This window comes from Pararge aegeria, chromosome 13 (assembly GCF_905163445.1).
Source record: "Pararge aegeria chromosome 13, ilParAegt1.1, whole genome shotgun sequence".
In the NCBI taxonomy this organism is placed as follows: Eukaryota; Metazoa; Arthropoda; class Insecta; order Lepidoptera; family Nymphalidae; genus Pararge; species Pararge aegeria.
In genome coordinates, this window is record NC_053192.1 from 941,734 (window position 1) to 965,064 (window position 23,331).

At 41.8% G+C, this 23,331-nt stretch overlaps 2 protein-coding genes across 2 annotated transcripts in view; one reads left to right on the forward strand and one right to left on the reverse strand.

The window, feature by feature from the left end:
- Positions 1-419: 419 nt before the first annotated feature.
- On the forward strand, positions 420-15,397 carry LOC120628917 (GATOR complex protein MIOS). The gene is made up of 14 exons (XM_039897587.1): positions 420-677; positions 887-1,081; positions 1,652-1,795; positions 2,051-2,203; positions 2,915-3,107; positions 3,864-3,939; positions 4,771-4,915; positions 5,533-5,708; positions 11,590-11,683; positions 12,045-12,177; positions 12,659-13,010; positions 13,066-13,545; positions 14,116-14,336; positions 14,798-15,397. Exons 1-14 carry the CDS (start codon positions 554-556, stop codon positions 14,886-14,888), a joined length of 2,577 nt encoding a protein of 858 aa, XP_039753521.1. The 5' UTR covers positions 420-553; the 3' UTR covers positions 14,889-15,397.
- A 2,705-nt stretch (positions 15,398-18,102) lies between these two features.
- LOC120628916 (histone deacetylase 4) overlaps positions 18,103-23,331 on the reverse strand; it is a 109,529-nt gene continuing 104,300 nt past the window's right edge. Inside the window, 3 exon segments of the mRNA XM_039897586.1 lie at positions 18,103-22,372; positions 22,635-22,819; positions 23,116-23,304. Coding sequence (XP_039753520.1) covers positions 22,309-22,372; positions 22,635-22,819; positions 23,116-23,304 — 438 coding nt within the window. The 3' untranslated portion in view covers positions 18,103-22,308.

Below are 23,331 nucleotides of genomic sequence, written 5' to 3' on the forward strand. Positions count from 1 at the left end.
AGGTAATTCAACGAAATACTGAAAATTATAATTGACATTATTATTAAATGTAAACTTAAATTATTACTGTTTTTATGAATTATTACTCTCATAATAGTTTTAATCTAAATATAATTAAATAACTTTCTGGGATAGTAATAGACCATGGTACGTTTGAATCCCTTGTAGCTTTATTTAAAAGTTTAAAATTGTACACAACTACGGCGAATAAAGCTCAAGAATTGTATCTAAAAATGTAAAGGTCTTGATAAATAATACAAGCGAATCAAACTCAATCAAAATTACTCAACGCATAAGTCTTCTTCTTCTTCTTTTGATTTATGGCTATCCGTAAAGCAAATAAGTAATTTGCGTGATCTGTGAATCGAATGTCAATGCCAGGTGCCAATGATGTCAATAAAATGTCAAATTGACGAAACGTCAACTGTGTGAAATCAAAATTCAAAATATTTTTATAATTTAGTCCATGTAAATAAAAATAGTGTATTTGGAATGAAAATAATTTCTAAAACTATGTTATTTACTTGCCCGGCTAAAACAATATTTAGAAATTATGTCGAGCGCTAAGCTAGATGTGATTTGGTCGCCTGTTCATCAAGACAAGTTCATCGTCTGGGGTCAAGACATAACCCTATACGAGGTTTCTCGTCTTCAAGATATAGAAAAAAAGACTACATGTTTGTAACTGATTTAAGTACTTAGATTTTAGTCTAACAGTCTTACCATTTAGCTTGAGTCTCACTTAATGGTGCAGTTAAAGCGTGTATCAGAAACGCGTTAAAGGGCGTCTCAGTTGTCTCACTTTTGAGGTTCATTGTTGGCCTATACTTTCCTGTATGGAGATGATTTTAATAGTGTATCACTGGTATTTATAAATAATTTGCAGTTACTCAACTGTCATCAACCCGAGGTGCAGTAGTGATAGCATCGCAAAGTGCTAGTGGAGTGCGATGTGTGGACATAAGTGCTATAGCTGACCACCCAGACCCCTTGCTTGCACTGGGCCATGTTAGCGGCAAAGTCACACTGACTAGTCTGAAACAGACTTATGACCCTCTTGGACTAGTTGGACGGGAATTTGGTAAGTTTATAATTTGACATTATTGACCAAAACTGTAAGAGATTCTATATATATCTATGTTTATGTAACAGCATAGTAACCTCAATAAGTCAAACATACTCAAAAAATTATTTACTGATTCCCCAACAATGTGCAGATTAAATTTTGTAATCTATATCAAATACACCCATTTCCATCTGAATAGCAATTGCATCTTCTAAACTACATACAAATTAGTTTGTTTTTATTAGTTGTCTGTACTGTGAAGCGATTGTCATTGTGTGGTAAACATTTTTTTTCCCATACTTTTCTTGTTTTGTTAACAGTAAGAATGTTTTCAATTACTTTACTGGTCAGTAAAACAAGCCGGTGATAAACATATACTTGTATCTGATTTATTTTGGAATTTTAGAGTCTATAAATTATATTAGTGGTGTGAGATGTAAAGTTTTATTAATAGGCTATTAAAATATGGATATGTTTAAAATGCAATAAAAAGAAGCCTAGAGTGTAATAGTTCAGAAAGCCTAGAAGTTTAGTTAATCAGTTTTTCTCAGAATTTAAGTTTTATTTTGCTCCTATATCTCACAGTTGCCCGGTACCCTCGTGCTTGCAACTCAGTGGCATGGAATCGCACTGAAAGCAATCTACTGGCTGTGGGGCTGGAGAAGCATCGCAGCGATTCCTGTATACAACTGTGGGATGTGCAGACATGCAGTACTGATGAGTTTTCAGGTAATTTGTTCTTCTACATAGTAATGTGGTGCACATATAGGTTGACAGTTTTTTACAAATCTTGTGGAAGCTGTTTCTTTTCCTTTGATTAAAAGTTTCAACTACCTCCTTGCTAAAAATCAAGTTAATTAATTGCACATATAGTAAAGGAAAGACAAACAAACAATCAAAAACTTTCGCATTTATATTATAATTTGAGTAAGGATACAGGTTTTGCTTCTATCGAAAAACCAATTTATAATCTCCCTGTTGTAGATGGTACGTCGCCCTCCGCTGCGGAACCGCCGCGGCCAGTGGCGGAGGCGGCGGTGGGCGAGTCAGCGCACACGGTGTCGTGGTGTAGCTTCGCGCCATGCACCCTGGTTGCTTCCATGAACCAAAAGCACCTAAAAATATTTGACCTGAGAGGTAAGATTTTGACGTTTTAAATCATCCAGCAGTGCTTCTGTTCCTGGCTGTACCTGATTCGTCGGAACAGGCCGGCACGTAGGGTCTCTAATGCACTTATTCGCTCGGCATTCCACCCAGCTACTGTGCTAACATGTATGCTCTGCAATTGGGTGTTTGTTTAATGCAGGCACAGTATTTTGTTTATGATATTAACCAGCCAAATTAACAGTTGTAATCATTATATTACAATTGTTTCAATTATACTCCTTTTTACACTTACACACATATACACACACACAAACAAACAGACACACGCACTCACATACACACACAACCATATACACGCCCGCACGCATCCACCCCACACAAACACACACACATACATATACACACGCAAACTTACTTTTTACTATATTAAATGGGTTGTAAAGAACTAATCTTTCGTATAAAATGTCTATCCTTTTATATATCGTCGTTCAATTTAAATTTCAAAGTTGCTATCACATAGAGAGCTGTTGCTATTGAAAAAAAAAACAAATGAACACTTTAGCTTCTTTCGTTCTACGTCGTGTGAATTCATTAATTGATTAAGATGCGGTGATAGACTTCACTGTGTGTAAATCACTGGCTCCAACTGTGGAGGAGAACATCGTAAGGAAAGCTGCACGCCTGAGAGTTCTGGAAGGCGTGTGTAGTCCAGCGAGCTGACAGACGCATCGGTGCCCGCAGAGGGCGGCGCGCGCGCGGCGGGCGTGGCGAGCGCGCGGCAGTGGCTGGGCGCGTGCGCGGCGCCGCGCGGCTGGCTGCTGGCGGCGCGCGGCGACGGCGGCGTGGCGCTGTGGGACGCGCGCGCGCTGGCCGCGCCGCTGCTGGCGCTGCCGCTGCCGCGCCCGCCGCGCAAGATCCAGTGGAGCCCCACCAGGTACGCGCCGGGCTGGGGCCTTCATATGGAGGGCATTTTTAGACTACATTGATCAGCTGCGGAGTTTCTTGCCGGCTCTTCCCAGCGGAATCTGCCTTTCGAACCGGTGGTACAAACAGACTGACTTGACGTTTCAAAAGTGCTTATATACGAGGCCTACTAGAAAGAAATGAATTTTGAATTTTGAAACGCGGCCTCCTAAGTAGGTTCTTAGTCACTCAACGGGCGATGAAGATATCTGGAGTATCTCTCTGTGATCAAATCAGAAATGAGAAGAAGAAGTAGAGTTACCGACGTAGCTCAACGAAGCGTTGTGGTCCCGAGGTGCTGGAATGTCGACTCCGCATCGGAAAACGCAACGTCAGTCGGCCCCCAAAAAGGTGGACAGACGACGTCAAACGAGTCGCTATGAGATGTTTTAGAAAGACCTATGTCCAACAGTGGCCATTAATTGATTGAAGTGATGATGTTATACCGCTGTGAAAAATAGAAATGTTACACTAAGAGCCGTCGTTGAACAACGTGTTTTAAAACTATACTTAAAGTGCTAAAGAGCATCTCTGAAGTCTTTAGAAGATTACTAAGATTGACTGCCAAACCTAATCCTTGATCGCTGAAATAAGGCCAACTTTCGAGAGATTTAAAGTGTCACTCTCGACGAATGGACACCACATGGCTCTCGAGTACGAAGGCTCGTAGTCGTGGGCCGGGGTGGGCCGGGGTGGGCCGGGGTGGCTCACGGCGGCGCTGTTGCAGAGCCAGCCTGCTGGTGTCGCTGCAGCGGGACTCGGGCTCGCTGCGCCTGCACGACATCCAGCACAGCGACTGCGCGGTGAGCGGCCTCACACTGCCACCATACACAACCACACTGATACCCTATATGCCCTTGTAGGAGCCCTTAAACGTCTGTGTCACCTAGTTCAGCCAAACAGTTTCAGAAATAGAAAACGAATAACGAAATACTAGATACTTCGTGATGATTTTCTGATTGCCATCAGATGGCCCATATGCTTGGTAATTATAACTGCAAAAACATGAAAAATCACCTTATAAAAATGTCGTTTTGTTAATTTTATAAATAATAGAACGAAAACAAAATAGCCATGACGACTAATTTTGAAAAACTTGACTAGGTGCTTCCAGTGGCGTGCACTGGGTTTCTTACCAGGGTATGCATTAAGCAGGAAAACTGCATAAAACGGCAAAAATTCTCCTCCTATACGAGTTATATATCAATTTTAGGGTATGCAGTGCTTTTGTGAATGTATGAAATGCACGCCACTGGGTACTTCCAAATATCGTAGGAAGTATCTAGTCAAAATATATCCTGCCAGAACGCTCGTCGGGTGTCATATCGTGATGTGATAGGCAAATGATAGCTTTAGTAAGTGCTCGCTAAAGATTATTGATATCGGTATTGATAACGAAAAAGTTTGCACCTTGATTTCGAAGTTTTTTTTCGTCTAAAAGTTCAAAGGGTACAAAGTTTTGTTTAAATAAAATTTTGAGTTCGCGATTTCATCTGTCACGGCAGAACGTTAGATTGTGCAATTGTTGAAAATACGAACCAATCTCACTACTCATAACAAAATTTTAGCGATTCTTTGATACTGTCGCCATGCCTATTGGCGGACAGGGCAGGCCATTAATTGTTGCGCCGCAGGCGTCGTCCCCGGCGGCGCCGGAGGAGGCGGAGCCCGCGGAGGGCTCGGCGCTGGAGCGCGACGTGGTCGTGAGCGAGGCGCCGCTGGCCGCCTTCGCCTGCCACCCCGCGCAGCCAGCGCGCCTGCTGGCGCTCGCGCTGACAGGTGCGGCCGACGCGCAGACAGTTACTCCACATTAGTTTACTGTGCTATTTATTTGGCAACTACTTATATGGATTTTCATACAATTTTTGCCGATCGCTACTCCGGTGTATTTAGCCAGTACAGCAATTTCGAGTTATCCCGAATATCATGTTTGAGAAAAGGAAAATTATTAAGTGTTGTAGTCTACATAATAGCTAGGATCGACGGCCGATTGCTCCGTCGAGCATGCTAAGTCGTACGCCACGTACCGACTTGTATCAACGTTGCTTTTGAACAAAATCAATTACCTCCAAGTCTATGTAATACTGAAGTCAAACTACATAATTTAAACCAATTACAATTTTTTTTTGTTATCCATCAAACAATCAATGCAAATAGTTTAGCAAACATTATTATATTCAACAATTACCATTTATAAACTAACTCTTAACTAGCTGCGCGGACCTACACTCGCAGCTAACTTCCGCGACGAATCTCAGACGACGTCAGTAGTAGTAAAGCTGTGGGAGAGAATAACATTTTGTAAAATCATGTATCTTATCATGAGCCAAAAATTGTTAACGAGCGAAGCTTTATAGTATCGCTTTAAGTTGTGTCACCCGAGGAGGTAACCGCAGGCGCGCTGTCGGAGTACACGGTGGGCGAGCGCGCGCCGCTGGCGTGGGGCGCGGCGGGCGCGCTGGCGTGGGCGGGCGCGGGCGCGCTGCGGCGCACGCACGCGTCCCTGTACGCGCACGTGCCCGACGTGTCGCACGTGGCCCGCGCGCGCGCCGCCAACCACTACGGCCTCAAGGTGACGGCAATTAACGGCTAGGTTTACTCTATAGCGCTTTTGAAACAACAAGGCTGTTTGTAGTGAATCTACCAACGTTAAAAATCTTAGATCGTTCATTTTGAAAAGGCGGGGCGTCATCGTTTAACCTACTTGTTTTACTCACCTCTCATAACGAAAGCAGTAAGAACTGGCCATCAGTAGAACGGATACGTCAGTTTTATGTCGCCAAGGTTGCCAAAAAAACGGCGCTAGTGTCGCCAACGGCATATTAGCTCCGTGATAAACTATTATTAAAAATATAATACAACGCAAATTGTCCAAAAATAAGTTCTGTTTAAACTTATAACAGTGTAAAGCAACAGTGGAAGTGTTTGTGAAGCTAGCTTTTAAAGAAATCCGGTAAAAACCCGTGTTGTAAATACTGACAAGTCTCTGTGTTTTCATACTACAAAGAACGTAAAGATAACATTAAATCTCCCTCAGACCTTGAAATTGTGCAATGTGCAGTGGTGTTTCGACTTACTTATAACTGATTTTTATCAATTAGTGTTGAAAATTTAGATTTATCACAAAAAATAGTAGTTCATAGTAATACTATTAAACATATTCAAAAGTGGGTAGAAAACTAATCACATTACGTGGCCTGTCGCTACGAGACCGGAACATCATCCTGGCCAACTATTTCGCCACTTTTAGTACGTGCATCAGTAGCGAGTTTGGTACTACAGCTGCCTTAAATTCGCATAACACCCGGTTCGAATCCTACCAACTACGTGCCGAGATTATTTTCGTTTTTAATTTCATTTTATAATTTCGTTACAACAATGGTTGGTACTTGTGAAGCATGCAAAGAGCACATCAGCGTAACCGTAAAGCGGATAAAATGCAATCTGTGTAGCTGTATGTATCACTCTGACTGCGTTGGATTTACGGGTGACTCGACGCAAGCGAGGACTCAGTGGAAGTGCCCGAACTGCGTTGCTGCAGCACGAAAAGGCGGGGACAACAGTAACACGCCAGTTCGAGTTGACAAATTAAACAAGATCCAGCGCTCGGTTTGTGACGATTCTGATGATGCGTTGTCCAAACGTGACGTCACAAAAGAGTTAACTGATAACTCAAAGTTACTCTGTCGTTTTGAGAACATCTTAGACTCTAAGCTGAAAACAATCAAGTTCGAAATAGTCGAGGAACTTAAAACGACCATTTTTGCGGAAATAAAAAGCGAAATCGCATCTCTGTCGTCAGAATTCTCCCAACTTCAGGCCTCTTACAGTCAGCTCCAGATAGAAAACGATCATCTCAAAAACGACTTACGCGTACTACAGGAGCGCATCGATGCATCTGATGATCAGGTATCGGACCTGCGCGCCCAGTTCGGCAGACAACAGCAACAGGCAAGAATTAACAACTTAGAAATCGTAGGGCTGCCTCAAACGAGTAGTGAATCGCCAGTGGATCTTGTTTTAAAGATTGCCAGGCATGCGGGCGTTGAACTCAAGCAGGGCGATATCGAATTTGCACACCGTGTCCAACCACAAAAGACCATAACGGGAAGACCCAAGCCCATTGTAGTAAAAATGAAAAACCGACTGTGCAAAGACAATCTACTCTCCGGATTAAAAAGAAAAAAGGGCGTTTGTACGAAAGACATAGGCATCGAAGGCACGGAGAAAAAAATTTTCGTAAACGAGCACCTAACACCGGAAAACAAGCAGTTACTAAAAGCTACTAAAACTCTTGCACAACAAAAGGCTTACAAGTATGTATGGGTACGTAACTGCAATATTTTTTTAAGAAAAAACGAGGAATCACCTGCTTTGAACATACGTCTCGAAAAGGATCTATCCAAAATAAAGTGACCGTAAGCGTTAAACTTTCCTCGAATTATCTTTTTATAAATGACTTTAGTACCTGTACTAAATATTCGCAACATACACGACTATTCCATACTCGACACAATAACTTACACACTCTAATATTTCATTCATCATATTATGCACTACACATAAATAAATTTCAGCAAACTAAACCACACATCCTACAGTTCTCTTTTGCACCTCATACTACACTCAATAAAACAAGCACACACTACTTTAGTAACTCTGTTTCCAAATTTCCTCTCCATGCTTCAAATAATTGCCTTCTAGCCTACACTTACCCTTTAAGAGCAACACGTCGTAAACCACGTAATTCTTCAAAATACAGTATATATTATAGTTTTATGTTTGTATTGACCACGTTATGTCCACAGGCGCTAGTCCCATAGAATTACTTTACCAAAATGTACGTGGTTTGCGTACCAAAACTGAGATGTTTCGACTAAATATTTTAAATCACAGATATGATCTCATCTTAATCACAGAATCATGGTTAACAGAAGGTATTTACGACCGTGAAATTTGCGATGATAGATATGACGTCCTTCGGTGTGATCGAAACTCAAAGACATCCACTAAAAAAAAGGGTGGCGGAGTCTTATTATGTGCGCGTAAAGAGTTAAATATACAGCTCCATCGGGAATGGACGTGTCCTGACGTCGAATCTTTATGGGCGACTATACCCGCTCAGTCCCAGCAAATTCAAGGTACTCGTAATATTCACATCGGGTTAATCTATGCGCCACCAGACAACATCTTACCGACTCGACTTGAATCCATTTCCTCTCGACTTGCTGAGCTCATTGCCCAGTACCCTAACGACTACATTATCTTAGCCGGAGACTTCAATCTACCTAACGTAACGTGGTCTGACTCCGGACCCACCATCCGCAAACGCGGACCAGTTGAGTTACATAATGCCTTTATGAATATAATAGATATATGTAACCTATCTGGACTAAAACAACTTAATACTATTCCTAACAGTAAGCATAACACCTTGGATCTTTTGTTCAGTAATATTGACTTCGGTGTGAACCACTGCCCAAATCCTCTAGTCCCCGAAGACACGTTTCACCCGTGTCTCCAATTCAATCTCTCTAATCTGCTTCTTCGTAACACTCGCCAAAAACCTGTCAAAAAACCCAACTTTTTCAAAGGAGACTACAGGCAAATCAACGAGCATTTGTCCAATATCAATTGGCACGAAGCACTCTCAGCTAAATCAATGAACGATGTAGTTGAAATATTTTATTCCATTCTAAACGAAGCAATTAAGAGATTTGTCCCAGTAAAAGTAAAGTACAAATCTAATTTTCCAGTATGGTATTCTAAACCTTTAATCCACATAGTGAAAGATAAACTCCGTAAGCACAAAGAATGGAAAGTGTACAAAAATCCCCGCGATTATGATGAGTTTGCTATTCTAAGAGCGAGACAAAAACAAATACAGAATAAGTGTTACACCTCTTACATCCAAAATATGCAAACTTACATCGCAAAGGACCCTAAGCTTCTCTTTTCCTTCACTAAATCTCTTAGAAATAGTAAAAATGGATACCCCACCAAGCTTACATTAGGCAACACCGTATACACAGATGAAGAGTCTGCTTGTTACGGTTTCAGTGAATATTTTGAGAGTGTTTTCGCAAAACCGGCAAGTTCCTACGACGCTATGAGCCACTCAAATTCGAGCTATAAAGAATCCATCTGTAAAATCACCATTGACGAGAATACTGTACTCAAGCTTCTCAAAACTCTAAAAACTAATAAGGGAGCCGGTAGCGATGGTATTCCTCCAATTTTTCTAACCAAATGTGCTACGAATCTGGCGAAACCTCTCACGATCATCTTTAACCTCTCTTTAAATGTCTACTGCAGTTTCCCAGACATCTGGAAACAAGCACTAATAGTCCCCATTCATAAAAGTGGATAAAAAACTCAAATAGAGAATTACCGACCTATCTCTATTCTTAACGTAATGAGCAAACTTTTCGAATCAGTTATTTATTCATACATATCCCCAATCATTTCGAGATCTATCCCTTACGAGCAGCATGGCTTCATGAAAAATCGTTCCACTGTTACCAACTTAGCAGTCTTCACGGACTATGTATTGCGAAGCATGGATGAGAGATGCCAGGTGGATGTGATCTACACGGATTTCGAAAAAGCTTTCGACCGTGTGGATCACGTGATCCTACTCCACAAGCTAAGCGTCCTAGGAATAAGCGGGAACTTGCTCCGATGGCTGACTTCATACATCAAAAACCGTATGCAGGCTGTAGTAACGGGCAGTGCTAGGAGCAACTTTGTAACCATACCGTCAGGGGTACCCCAAGGGTCTATCCTTGGTCCCCTCTTATACAACGCCTATCTTTATGATATTGGTAGCTGTTTCAGCCATGCGCAACATTTAATGTTTGCTGACGATATGAAAATTTTCCTTAAAATACGTTTCCTTGAGGATTGTTCTCGGCTGCAAGAAGACTTAAACAACCTGAGTAAGTACTATGCCAGGAATAGAATTATTGTTAACGTTAAAAAATGTCACCACATTACTCTATCCCGTAAAACTAGCTCAATAACTTACGACTATCAAATCAATGGTTCAAACATTGCTAAAGTCCAAACCGTCCGAGACCTGGGTATTAAAATTGACACTAAACTATCGATGAATGACCACGTCGAAGTTGTGGCGGACAAAGCCTACAAACAACTAGGATTTATTAAACGAGTAACACGTAATTTCAGTAATATAGAATGTATAAAAACCTTGTATTTTGCGTATGTTCGTAGTATTCTCGAATATGCATGCAACATTTGGTCACCCTATTATATTATACATACTCATAGGCTTGAATCAATACAAAAACAATTTCTTAAGTACCTGGCCTTCAAAGAATTCAAAAAATTTAACAGTTACAAAGAAGCCTGTACTTATTACAAAATTGACTCCCTGGAACTAAGAAGAAACCAAAGTGACATGCTACTGCTACAAGCTATTTTGACTGGACGAATTGACTGTCCTAGACTGCTGTCTGCATTTTCACTCAATGCTTCCTCCTTTAGGCCTCGAAAACCGCAGCTATTACGTGTACCAAAATCAAATACAATCTACGCTCGAAATTCCGTGCTTTTACGCCTGGCACGTACCTATAATAAAACTTACTCAGATATTGATCTTTTTCACTTATCCAAAATACAATTAAAAACAGAAATATCTAGCCTACATCGGAAACTTAATAACGTGTAAGTTATAATATTTATATTAATATCTATAATAGTACATAAATACATATTATCAATGCATACTCTCTCTCACACACACGCGCACACACACACACACACACACACACACACACACACACATACATACACACACACACACACACACACACACACACACTACAAACACACACACACACACTTTTGTAATTATCTTACTACTCTTTTGTATTATTAATATCTTGTTAAATTGTAAAGCTTGTTTAAATTGTTTAGTTTCTTCAAATTTCCAAACCTGTTGTAATTAGTAGTTTAAGTATAGCATTTAAGTAAATTGTCAAGCTAAGGATTGTAATCCTATTTGGCCTTATTTTAGCATTAAGTCTAAATGTAAAATTATATTGTATGCAACGCTGTTGATTACAAATAAATGAATAAAATAAAATAAAAATAAACAAAAATATCGGTATTGTATATTTATTTGCTTGTTTTAAGACATCGATGCTAATGTAGTGCGCCAATATTGTATCCTGGACGAATTAAAAATTAAACAGTTAATTTTTTATGTTTTTGGAACTATCTAACTGTTGAATTTCTTTTTGGGTTAATTCCGGTAGAATCTGCCTTCCGGATCGCCAGTGAAGTCACTAAAACACAGACTTCATGTTTCAAAAGTGCTTATAGAGTAAGGTTTGCCACCCACTTGTAACAATCCTTTGCGTTAATAAACGCTAGGTTGAGCGTGAGCTTAAATAACAGTATTAAATTAAATGTTTATAATTCAATTTTAGCCTGACCTATGGCAGAACGCTGACCTCGCCGACGACGAGGCACTGAGAGGACTGTGGCATTTCTTGGCTCTCAGCAAATCGCTTGTCGAGGACGGTAATTCCTTGGATCTTTTTTGACTGCTTGGCTTTCGTTATTCGACGCAAGAGTGTATTTAACATTTAGCGGCGTCATATTTGATGGTTCTAATTAAATTCTTGGAAAATATATATTGTTTATACAACGTGTAACAGAATTACGAAATAATATTGAAGGATGGATAAGTATTTTACATTAAGACTCACCCTGTAAAAATATTAAATCAAAAGAAGCATATTTATTTTCGATTCAAACGAGTCCAAAACATTCGCTGTTAACTGAGCGTCAAAATGTATATAAATTAGGTAGTATATTACAGTACAGTATTATTGTCAAATTGATTATGTGTGATTAAATGATAATTACAAATACGGTGCAGGCTGTATCCGGAACAGTCCCTGGAAGCACCCGGGCGTGATGAGCGTGTTGCGCTCCCCCGGGGAGGGGTACCGCTCCGAGGTGGTGTCTGCGATCCTGCCCGACCTGCCCAACCGGAAGGTTACGATTTACAGGTCAGGTTCCAATGAGGGCTCTAACTTGCTACAGGCAGAGTTAATCCGAGTTTTCAACATTGGATGAAGATGTCCCTCGCCGCGTCTGTCTGTATAGCCGCGAAAAACTAAAAAAAAACTACCGAACGGGTTATCATACGGTTTTGAATAATGAACACAGGTTACTCATGCGGAAGGTTTTAGTGATATTTTATTATGGTTTTCTGTATATTGTCTGAAATATAACGATGTTTGTTAAAAATGTCATATCGATTTGGAGCTTTACTGGCGTACGCCGCGGAACTGATCGACGATGTACAAAGAAATGTACTACATGTTTCAAGTAATCATTATTATCTACAAAAAGTCCGCTTCGTTATATATTTCACTGTTATGTTTAAGTCACAATAAAGCTTTTTGTTAAAATTTCGCAAAATGGTGACACTCCTTCCTTGTCCGAATAAATACTTATATGCTCGATTTAAAGTCCGCCATCCGGCAGGAGCGCGGAGCGCACGCGCGCGCTGCAGCTGTGCGGGTGGGGCTGGGGCTGGGAGAACGCCGGCGCGGGCGTGGAGCGCGCCGAGGCCGCGGGCACGCCGTGCCGCGCCGCCGCGCTGGCCGCCTTCCACCTGCGCCTGCGCGCCGCGCTCGACGTGCTGGCGCGCGCGCAGGAGCCGCGCCTGCGCGTGGCGGCGCTGGCGCTGGCGCCGGGCGACGAGCGGCTGTGGCGCGAGGCGCTGGCCGCCGCCGCGCCCGCGCTGCCCGACCCCTACCTGCGCGCGCTGCTGCACTTCCTGGCCGCCGCGCACGCGCCCGCCGCCGACGCGCCGCCGGACTACGCCGCCGTGCTGGTGAGCCCCGCGCGCGCCGCCGCGCCCGGCCGCCTCTGACGCCCCGTGCCCGCAGGCCGAGACGGAGATGCGGCTGGAGGACCGCGTGGCCTTCGCGTGCATCCACCTGCCCGACGGGCGGCTGCACGAGTTCGTGGCGCGCACGCGCGACGGGCTGCGCGCGCGCGGCTCGCTGGGCGCGCTGCTGCTCACGGGCGTGAGCGCGGACGGGCTGGGCGCGCTGCAGCGCTGGCTGGACGCGTCGGGCGACGTGCAGTCCGCCGCGCTGCTGGCCGCGCGCTGCTGCCCGCCCGAGCTGCTGCGCGACGCGCGCGTGCGCGGCTGGCTGGCCGCCTACCGCGCGCTGCTGGACGCCTGGCGCCTGTGGTGGCCGCGCTGCCTGCTGGACGCCTGGCTGGCGGCGGCGGGCGCGGGCGCGGCGCGCGCGGGCGCCGGCGTGGCCTGCACCTACTGCGGCAAGCCCGTGGCGGCCGCGGCCACGGCGCGCCCGCGCCCCGCCTTCGCGCGCCTGCCGCCGCCCGCCGCCAAGATGAAGGTGTCGAACGTCGTTTCTACGTTTAGGCGTCATTTTCGTTTTTCATCTACCAATGCAAATACAATCAGTGAGATCAGTTTCTGTTGTGCTCCTGTGTAGCTGCAAATCGTCTGCATAGAAATGCTAGTGAAAGATAATACTTTTTATTGATGAAAATTGTGAAAGCTACATAGGGGATAGTACACCGCCTTGAGGAACGCCGGCCGAAACATCAGCTGACTCTAATAAAACATTACAGAATAGTTTTCTAGATAGAACAGAACGTGACGTGACGTACTCACAAAAAACCTATGTCCAGCAGTGCACGTCGATCGGTTTAAGTGACGATGGAATGAAACAAAATGAAAATACATTTTATTGTACACCTAACGCAATGAAATTGTAATAAAAAAAAAACTAAATATAACACAGATACAATGGACGGCCTTAAAGCTAAAAAGCAATCATTGCCAGGCAACCCATTAAAGGAAAAGGGAAAATATACTTATGTTTGGGTTAGGTTGGTTACTATAGGGTTAGGTTGTACACAAAAAGGAGTAGTAAAATATACACAAATAACAAACGTAACAGCAAATCTCGTCGTGCCCGAACTGCCGCAAGCCGCTGCCGCGCTGCGGCGTGTGCTCGCTGCACCTGGGCACGAGCGCGGGGGGCGTGGCCGCGCTGCCCGGCGCGCCGCCCCCCGCGCCCCCCGCGGCCGCCGCGCCCGCCAACGCGTTCGGCGGCTGGTTCAGCTGGTGCGTGGCGTGCCGGCACGGCGGCCACGCGCAGCATCTGCTGCAGTGGTTCAGGTGCGCGACAACTACTGTTCCTGATTTGAAAACACGAAACAAAACTGACTCTACCACCGATTCAGAACGCCGGAAGATGCCAGCAAGCAACTCACCAGTTGTAATTTAACCTATCATGAAGTCGCGAAAACCCGTTCAAATTTCCGACACGCTCCTGTATAGATTTACGTCGATTTTCAGTTAAATGCCTATAAATGATATCTAGACAGTCTATCATGGTTCGGTAAACGGCATTGGCTCTCTTAATAACCTATCTTTGTAAAAAAGAAGATAAAAGCTGCTAAGCTAGATAGCTAAGCTAGATATCTCCAATGCAATGCATGAAAGCGAAAATGCAAATTTTATTACTGTTGCGGTTGTCCTTTTGTAGGGACAAAGGAGACGTTTGTCAAGGTCAAAGAAGTGCCACTTATAGTCTAATCTGTTTTATGCTTCGAGCTGTGTTGTGTCGTTGTCCGCAGCGAGCACTCGGAGTGCCCGGTGAGCTCGTGTTCGTGCCGGTGCTCGGCGCTGGACCCGCCCGACCCCGCGCCGCCGCGCGACCCCGCCTAGCGAGCCGCACCAACAGACACTTCCTCGATTCAAATTGACTTGATGCATTACATTTTATTCCGCTGTTGAGACTTGAAGCTGATATTTAAAACTAGTATAACGGAAAGGACTCAACTCTCAAAATTTAAAAGAATATTGGATTCAACGTTAGTAAAAACCTTGCCTCGCTCAAAATATCCTACACTTTAATTACTAAAATAGTAAACTTGTATGTTCATTATTTCATTTTCGAGTACCCAGCGTGCTAGAATGGTCAGATAAGTGTTCTTACTAAACTATTCTGTTTTGTCCCTTCTGGATTATCTCTCGATTCTTTCGTTCCTAATAAGTGCTATTAGTTTTATTACAATTAAAAAAAAACCAAAGTTGCATGTCAAGATCAGTTTGCTAGGAATGACAACAGTTTTGTTAATTATTAAAGGAACATTCGTTTTGTATTGTTTATGGAAAGATGTGAGAAGATTGTCAATAATAATAAATATTAAAGAAATGTTTCTTCACTACCGCGCCTTAAGAAGTTTTATTGAAATAACAAATGGTGCTGTTTCGAACTGAATATATTTCATATATACTATGTACATAATATATGTATATAGAATACCTAAGGTAAACAGTTAAGAGACATTGACTTTTTACATCTTACCCAATTGTTTCCTATGTCTACACTGTATATAATAAGTCAATATTACTTTTTTGGTGCCTTGAAAAACAGCCTATAAGAAAATCCCTTGCCGCGGTTTGCCAGTGATTTCAGTCACTGTTCCTATAATTTACACTAGAGTAGAAAGTAATATTCGAATAGGTACTTAATTTCAACACGAAATTTCATATTATCAAGAAGAGTCTTCAGTACCTGAAACGCTGCTTGGATGTTAAAAATTACCGGGTCGATTAAATTTATAAAAGAAAATAGTTTCAGAATTGTCAAGTATTCAATATCACAGTTGACATTCTACTATAGTGTGTATAGTAGTGAGTACTATATATTTTAAAGGTATATATGTGCGTTGTCTGAAAGTTTTTTATAAACTTTAATAAGAGAATTATAGTTTTAAAACTGTGTAGTGCGCAATAAGAGCAGCCAAAAATGAACAAAGCTGCATTTACTAGTTCATAGTATTTACTGCTAAAAATAAAATGAATATACTTAACAATCTAACGAACTTACCTTGTGATGTTTGATATCTTATTATACGAGCATCTTGACCGAAGATGATTACTATTTACATGCAGCAGTACGCAAGTTTATGCTGTCCTAATCACACATTTAAAGTTATTATATATTTTTACTATATGTTAGTCTGTATTTCAAAATATTAAATATTACTTATAATATGTAGGATCTTTTTTAAAAGAACCACGGTTACATTTGTTTTATCTGCAAAGTTTACTCCCAAGCGTAGGTGAGAACTTTTTTTAAAAAACTATTTGACAAATGACAGCAGATCTTGCATACGATTGATGGAAGATATCTAAGCAGTAAATGTCTGCTTCATGCCTTCTTCATCTACAAGACATTGGCGAAGTACCTTGTGCCCAGTTGGCACAGACAAAAGCCATAAACAAGAATTGAATTGAAATGTGTTCAGTAGTACCAAATATTTCGAGCTAGAATACACTGACTCTTGACTGTAACGTCAGAGTAAAGTAAACCTATTTCTCAATTTTGTACTGTAGGTATTTGTTTTGTCATGTTATTTTTCTTGCCAACTTATTATTTACTATTCTTATTAGCAATTATTTGAATTTTAATAAAAAATGGTGGCAATTATGTTGAGTATACATCTCTGATCCTTAAGATATTGACAAGTTTAAAAAAGCTATGCTTTTTCATGGCGGACACTAAAAAACCTACTTTATGACCTGTCAATTGAGATATTTTATCTGCCGTCAGTTGAGTTTCTATAGTCAAAATACTTTATTTTCAGTCTTACGTACGGGGCGATATGCCCATTCGTATAACCGAAAATCAAGTTCAATATTCTCGCCAAAGTTTATGCCGCGCTTATTTAGGTCATTCAGAAATAGTAGTTTGCAAACCTTATGGCCGCCTTGAAGTGTTCAAGATTGATTGTATATTAGAGTAAGCTTGTTAAATCCCGTAATTACTTTTTTCATAACATTAGATAAGTTTTTAGTTCTTCTCAAACAAACTTTATAAGACTACATCAAGCACATACATCGCCGTGTTGAGTGATAGCACTATATATATATTTATAGGCCTGTCAGTTGGGTTTGATTCTAGTAAAAGTAATCAACACCAAATAGACTATGTGCAAATTTTAATTTTGTTTAATATGGTTTGTCACGATTTATGTTAGTCAAAACTGTTTCGTTTTTGAAGGATTCGTTTAAGGTGTAGCATGTATCTTACCATTTTGCAACGAAGCTGTAATAATTGTGTGCAAGTAACGTGGATTAGAAACAAGTTTTCGTTGCACCTTACGTCCAAGGATTTGCAACTATTTTCGCCAGAAGTCTATAGAAGCGCCTGAAGGTGTCACTTGCATGCAAGTTGCTCTTTGCTTATAAATTAAAAACTTCTACTTAAGCTGCATGCACAGTGACCTTTACGTTCCGCATGCCGATGTGTATAAACTCAATTAGTAATATACTTTCCTCATATAATAATTAGATATTATAACAGATATTTTATGTCAACACCACACTTGTTGATTCCTATCTTCAATTTTAGCATGTCGCATTAGTTATTGGTATGCCACAAATATACCTGCATATGCAAGACGCATCTTCAGGCTTTGTTAGGTTTGTTTAGTGGCTTATGACCCAGCAGAATTCGTTTAGCCGTTTACAACGTGCTAACATTTTAGAATATTCAATAAAACCGTGAAAATTCCGCTAAAATCGGTTCCGCCGTTCCAAATATGCAGTCGAACAAACAAGGCTTAAATTACTTTAGAAATATGTTTTATATATATAATTTTACTGCACAAATATTCAAATTTGTTTGACGAAATCGCATACAGATTTCAGTTTTATTTTCCAATTTTAAACTGATAAAAGCCCGTGCATTCTGCTATGAGTTATCTATCAAACGCGTCTCTGGAAGATGCAAAAATGTATACGCGTACCTTTCCGTATCTTAATAAATAGCGTATTTTAAGATTTATTGCTATATTTTTATACCTAGCAGTGAGGTTAAAAATGGGGAAGTATGTTAACAAACAAGATAATGTAAATAAAAATGCCGGTATATTTCCAAATATATATAATATATACATTTATTAAATAATTATTTCATCTGTATTTCCACTTTAACAATAAAACTCTCAAAGATACAACATTGTTTAAATCTGTTTATCGTACAAGGATCGCATCCCTCGACGTAAGACGCGGCCGCCGGGCCTCGCCGGACCTGTCGTCGGCCCCGCGCTCGCCTGCCGCTTCGACTTTGTCGATATGTGACAGTTTACACAACTAGCGAAATGTGCCACGGTTCTATGACATACAAATCAAAAATGCTGTAAAATGAATTCTGTGACGTCTTCTTGAACACTTGCTTAGCATAAGAGACACGCTCGCAAAGTCAAAGCAAAAGACCTAATGTTGCAAATTATAACATTCTCATACATTATTATTACATTCGCAAATTAGTGTTCTAATTATTTTTATTTCACCGTTTCGCGCTCTCTTTACAAGTGTGGACGAATTTGAGCTTTGAAATGAGATAGATAGGTACAATTTTACTGTGATACTATGATGTTTCGATACTGGAAATGACTACGATTTCGAACCCATGTTATACTAACAGTGATGGTTAGTAACGACGTAGTTTCCAGAGCCAGTTTCAACTTGGTAGTCAATTCAATTCTTGTTGATGGCTTTTGTCTGTGCCAACTGGGTACTTCGCCAATGTCAGTCATCATACGAGTCGTGTCAAGTTGGATGTCACAAATGTGATACGATTTGAATGTCACAGAGGATGAGCCCAAGCGCAGACCGGCGGCCGCGGCCTATATACAACACAGACAGCCTTCTCATACAAAAATATATCAATTTCTCACCCGCCGGCGGATGAAACACTACTGTTATGAAACACGTATGAACGCCACGTATTCATTAACGTACAACTATTGTTAAGGTGATTTTTATTACCCGTCTTCAGTTTGGATGCGGTTAGCCTTTCTATACCGTATAAAGTTGGAGGGATATAAGCCAATCTTGATTTATTTTCTAGTGATAATGGAGTAAAAAATCATCATTATATGCATCTGATAACTAACGTTTTTTTTTAAATAAATACTTTCACCATTAATATGTATTAAACAACACATTATATAATATCTATAAAAACTTTTAGATCTGATAGATGATAAAAAGTAAACATACAATGTTTCAAGTACAAAATTAATGTTTTACAAATTTCTGTTTCCGAAACATCAATCAATATCAATGTGTTTCCGGCGACATTTCTATTACCATTTTAACTCTAAATCTATAAATAAATAGATTAAAATCACGTTTGTCAAATCGTTGGAAAAATCCTCTGATAACTTACTTAAGAAACATTTAGGTATGCGATGTAACAAAAACAGTAATGTCTTTTATTTGAAACATTTGTAGACTAGTGAATACGTGGTTTAATTACACAATATACACCACATTACAATAAATAAAACAAAACTTCCTCTAATTTATTGCTCATATCCTCGTTTCATCGCAATTGTGTTTCAAATCGTTCCAGGCCGCGATCAGGCGGACGTCTTGAGCCGGTCCACAGTTGTATCACCGAGGTATCGGATATGTATCCATCATCCTCACGTTGTCGACTGCTTATCACTATATCATGACAGACTTCGAAATGTCGCTGCGAAATGAGTCTTAAGCCATAGAAACGCAAAAGTAGCTCGTTTGCTGCATGACTAGTTGGAAAAAATGTTGGGTTATTTGGTTTGTTTGACTTTATTAAAGTTTGAAGATGGCGTCTCATGCAATGGACGTCAACTACTGGCAGTAGGTCTTGTATGGTGTATCGCACTCCTGGTTGCCTGCGACTAGCCTGCTCTCCACCATGACTCTGCCTAGTACGAAGTTCAAACCAAAGTTTTCTGAGCTATGTGCTTGAAGAGCTATTGGATATTGTAGGTCTTTCGAGCTTATTCCGAGTGTTACCCTCTCCATCGTCCACTGAGTGACCGAGCTTTCTGGGTCAATATACAATACCAATAATAAATTTGTTTCTATGACACTTGCAGCACAAGCGCGAAATAAAGTTGTTAACTTTACACAATACTTCATCCCACTGACCGGAGGAGAAAGCGCCAAATATTTACTACAATACTATGTTTTACGACTCAATTTCTGAAATTTTACTCTGTACATATGTATAGCCTAGACATACGATACTTCGAATGATGCAAATGTGGTCCTAGCCCTGCTCTATGGCAACTCCGTTAAAATATAATCTACATTTCCCAACGAAGATTTATTATCTGTGACGGCTAAACATTAATCGTAGGTTACAAAATACACTATCTGGAAAACGGTCATTAGTTTATATATTAATCGTAATTAGAATAGGAAATATTCATTTTATTTAAAACGACTAAAATCGCTCCATTGATAACCTAGTTGACTCTGGGCATAAAAGACCTTGAGGATTTAAGTCCCACTATTGTATTACAATCTCACAACAGTTGGTCGCGTCAAGTCAAAATAACGATGTCAGTCAAACTGCGCAGTGGGCGATTAATAACCGCATTCGATTACTTTACTGTGAAGTCTCATAGTGGAACATTCACTGTTCGTTCGAAAGCACAAAGATACTTCAGAGTAACGATTCGGCAAGTCTTGCATATTGTTTCACATATTATATCTAAACTAAATAAATATTCATTAAATAATCACGTTCATTCTCATAGAGCCCACTGCCAAAGTACACGACAATTATTTTTACATGACATAGACGTGACCAATTGAAAAACTACAATTGTATACTCAAAACAACCATTTCGTTCTTACAGCATCACCTTTTTTAAATTAAAGGTATGTTATGAAGTCAAAAGGATTCTTGGACTACGTTATGAAAATTGTGTTTATTGTAAATGGTTCTAAAACCATGTACACATTCGGCACAATGCCGTTTTTTACAGCATATTCTTGATTGTGCTCAAGAACTTAACAATTTTTATGCATGATTTATCCGTTCACTTCCAATCAACGAGCTGAAATGATTTTATCCACGTTTCTAAGAATCGCAAAGTTTCAGCTTATCTTCAGAATAAGTTGGTGATACTGTAGCCTATTGCAATGTTATAGAGTATGCAGGCCAGGCATTTCAAGCAACCTCGACACTCCAAAAACTGCCACAGAGAACTACGGGTCCAGGAACAAAGATGCGTCACGAAATTCATCGAATTAAAACCGACCAAAGACTGTCGTAATATACATATATTTTTCTGCTAAATATTCTCTTCTCAAAAAGGGCTATCAACACCAATTTAATAAGTTAAAAGGAAACGGAGAATTCTCGCAAATTCCCCCTCATACAAAAATAACAATTTATACTGGGCTAATTAATAGGTTTACTTCTAGCTATAGACTTTGCTATAAAATCGCAACAATACAACACAACGTTCTATTCAATAGTATTACACGGTACAGCGAGTTGCTACGAGGACGTACTTTAACAAAATATACAATATACAAATCACTATAGACATATTTTTCAAATCTGAAGTCTTTGGTATAGACAAAGATACAATACGACGCATTCGGAATGTTGAAACATTTTTCCGACAAAATTTAAATAGAAATCTGCGTCGAGCGATAACATTCAATATAAAACATTGAAACGACGGCATCCAAGCTAGCCGGCTCCAATCGCTCGTTATATCGACACGCCGACATCGCGCCAGAGAGGTACCGGAGTAGCGCCTCCCGCACCACAATACACCTCTTAGTCATACTTAAAAGCATATCCAAATATATAATAACATCATTTTGTACACTTACAATTTTACTACGTTTTAAAGCTTTCAAATTAAGATTTGTCTTAATTTTACCTTTATCTACACACACGGTTCGCCTCACCGAGACTAATTCATTATGAATCACATCGAATAGACATTTTTATGTAATATACATATAACACTTGTCGCTGCGCGGAAACTGGCCCCAGCGCCGAATCTCGATGCCGACGTGGCGTCCCCACGCGCCCGGGGCCACAACGCAGTTGCAGCGAGAATAAAGAAAACTCAGCCAGTGAACACGGCGACCATCTCGAGCTCGGTGCTGGGGAGGCCGCGACTGTCATATATGTACATATTATTACACGGCCACAAATATACAACGATCGTTCACAGCGCGTCGGCTGTGCTCGGCCACGCTCGGCCGCGCTCGGCGGCGCGGCGCGGGGCTCGCTGGGAGCGCGGAATGTGTCAGCGGGCGGGCGCGCCCCTCACTTGCCCTCGTCTTGCTCCATGGGCTCCTCCGACACCGAGCGCGAGCTGTCCGCCGACCTGCTGCCAAATCACACCCGATTACATCCGATGGAAATCAGTACAAAATACCTTTGTCCAGGTGTCATTGAAAAATGTACTCGTCGTGAGGCTTAATTTCGCACTCAAACAAGCTTTCGAAAAAGTTACTACAGTCCTTTTTTTTGTCTACTGATTGTAAATATGTAATCTATATGAAATTCATACTGTCTTAGGTGGTATATATTTAGATAGATTTTAGTCCAAACATGCCAAGGGAGGTTCGGTGGGGGCGCGCGCTGCGTACCTGAGCGCCAGCGGCTGCGTCTGCGGCGGCAGCAGCGGCGCGGGCAGCTGCTGCACGGACAGCGAGGCCATGGCGGCGGCCGTGTCGGCGGCGTCGCGCTCGCTCTGCAGGCGGCCCAGGCGAGCCGCCGACGCGCCGCCCGCCTCCAGCGCCGACAGCCCCACCAGCGCGCTGTAGCGCTTCACCTGCGGCGCGCGAGTGCTGAGCCATTAAACAGATATGCGGCGGCTCCCATAGCGGCGGCCGCGTTGGCATTTATGATGGAAGAAAGAATGTTAAAATGTAAAATGTTAATAGTTGATGTTCCGGCTTCTTCTCGGTAGAATCTGCCTTCCGAATCGACGGTAGAGTCCCTCCGAACGGACAGACTCGACGTTTCAAAAGTCTTATATTATGCCTACTTGAAATAAATGGATTTTGAATTTAAGGTCAGATGGGATCACAAAAGCACAAGCGTTATTTCGCTAAGTGTAGTATGTACCTGCGGCCAGTGCGGCGCCTGCGCGGCGATGGCGGCCCGCAGCGCCGCCTGCGCGTGCGCGGCGGGCGCGCGCGCCAGCTCGGCCAGCGCGGGCGCGGCGCCGCGCTCGCCCAGCAGCGCGCGCACGCACTCCTGCGCGCAGTCGCACATGGCCGCCAGGTCGTAGCCGCCCTCCAGCGACAGCACCACCTGCGCCCAGGTGTTGTTAAGCGTTGC

Bases quoted from the DNA above. Each gene is read 5' to 3' on its own strand.
- LOC120628917 (XM_039897587.1), top strand. From the start codon at position 554: ATGTCGAGCGCTAAGCTAGATGTGATTTGGTCGCCTGTTCATCAAGAC. The intron at 1,796-2,050 runs GTAATTTGTTCT...TCCCTGTTGTAG, and splicing joins CAGTACTGATGAGTTTTCAG to ATGGTACGTCGCCCTCCGCT. The intron at 12,178-12,658 runs GTCAGGTTCCAA...GCCATCCGGCAG, and splicing joins CGGAAGGTTACGATTTACAG to GAGCGCGGAGCGCACGCGCG.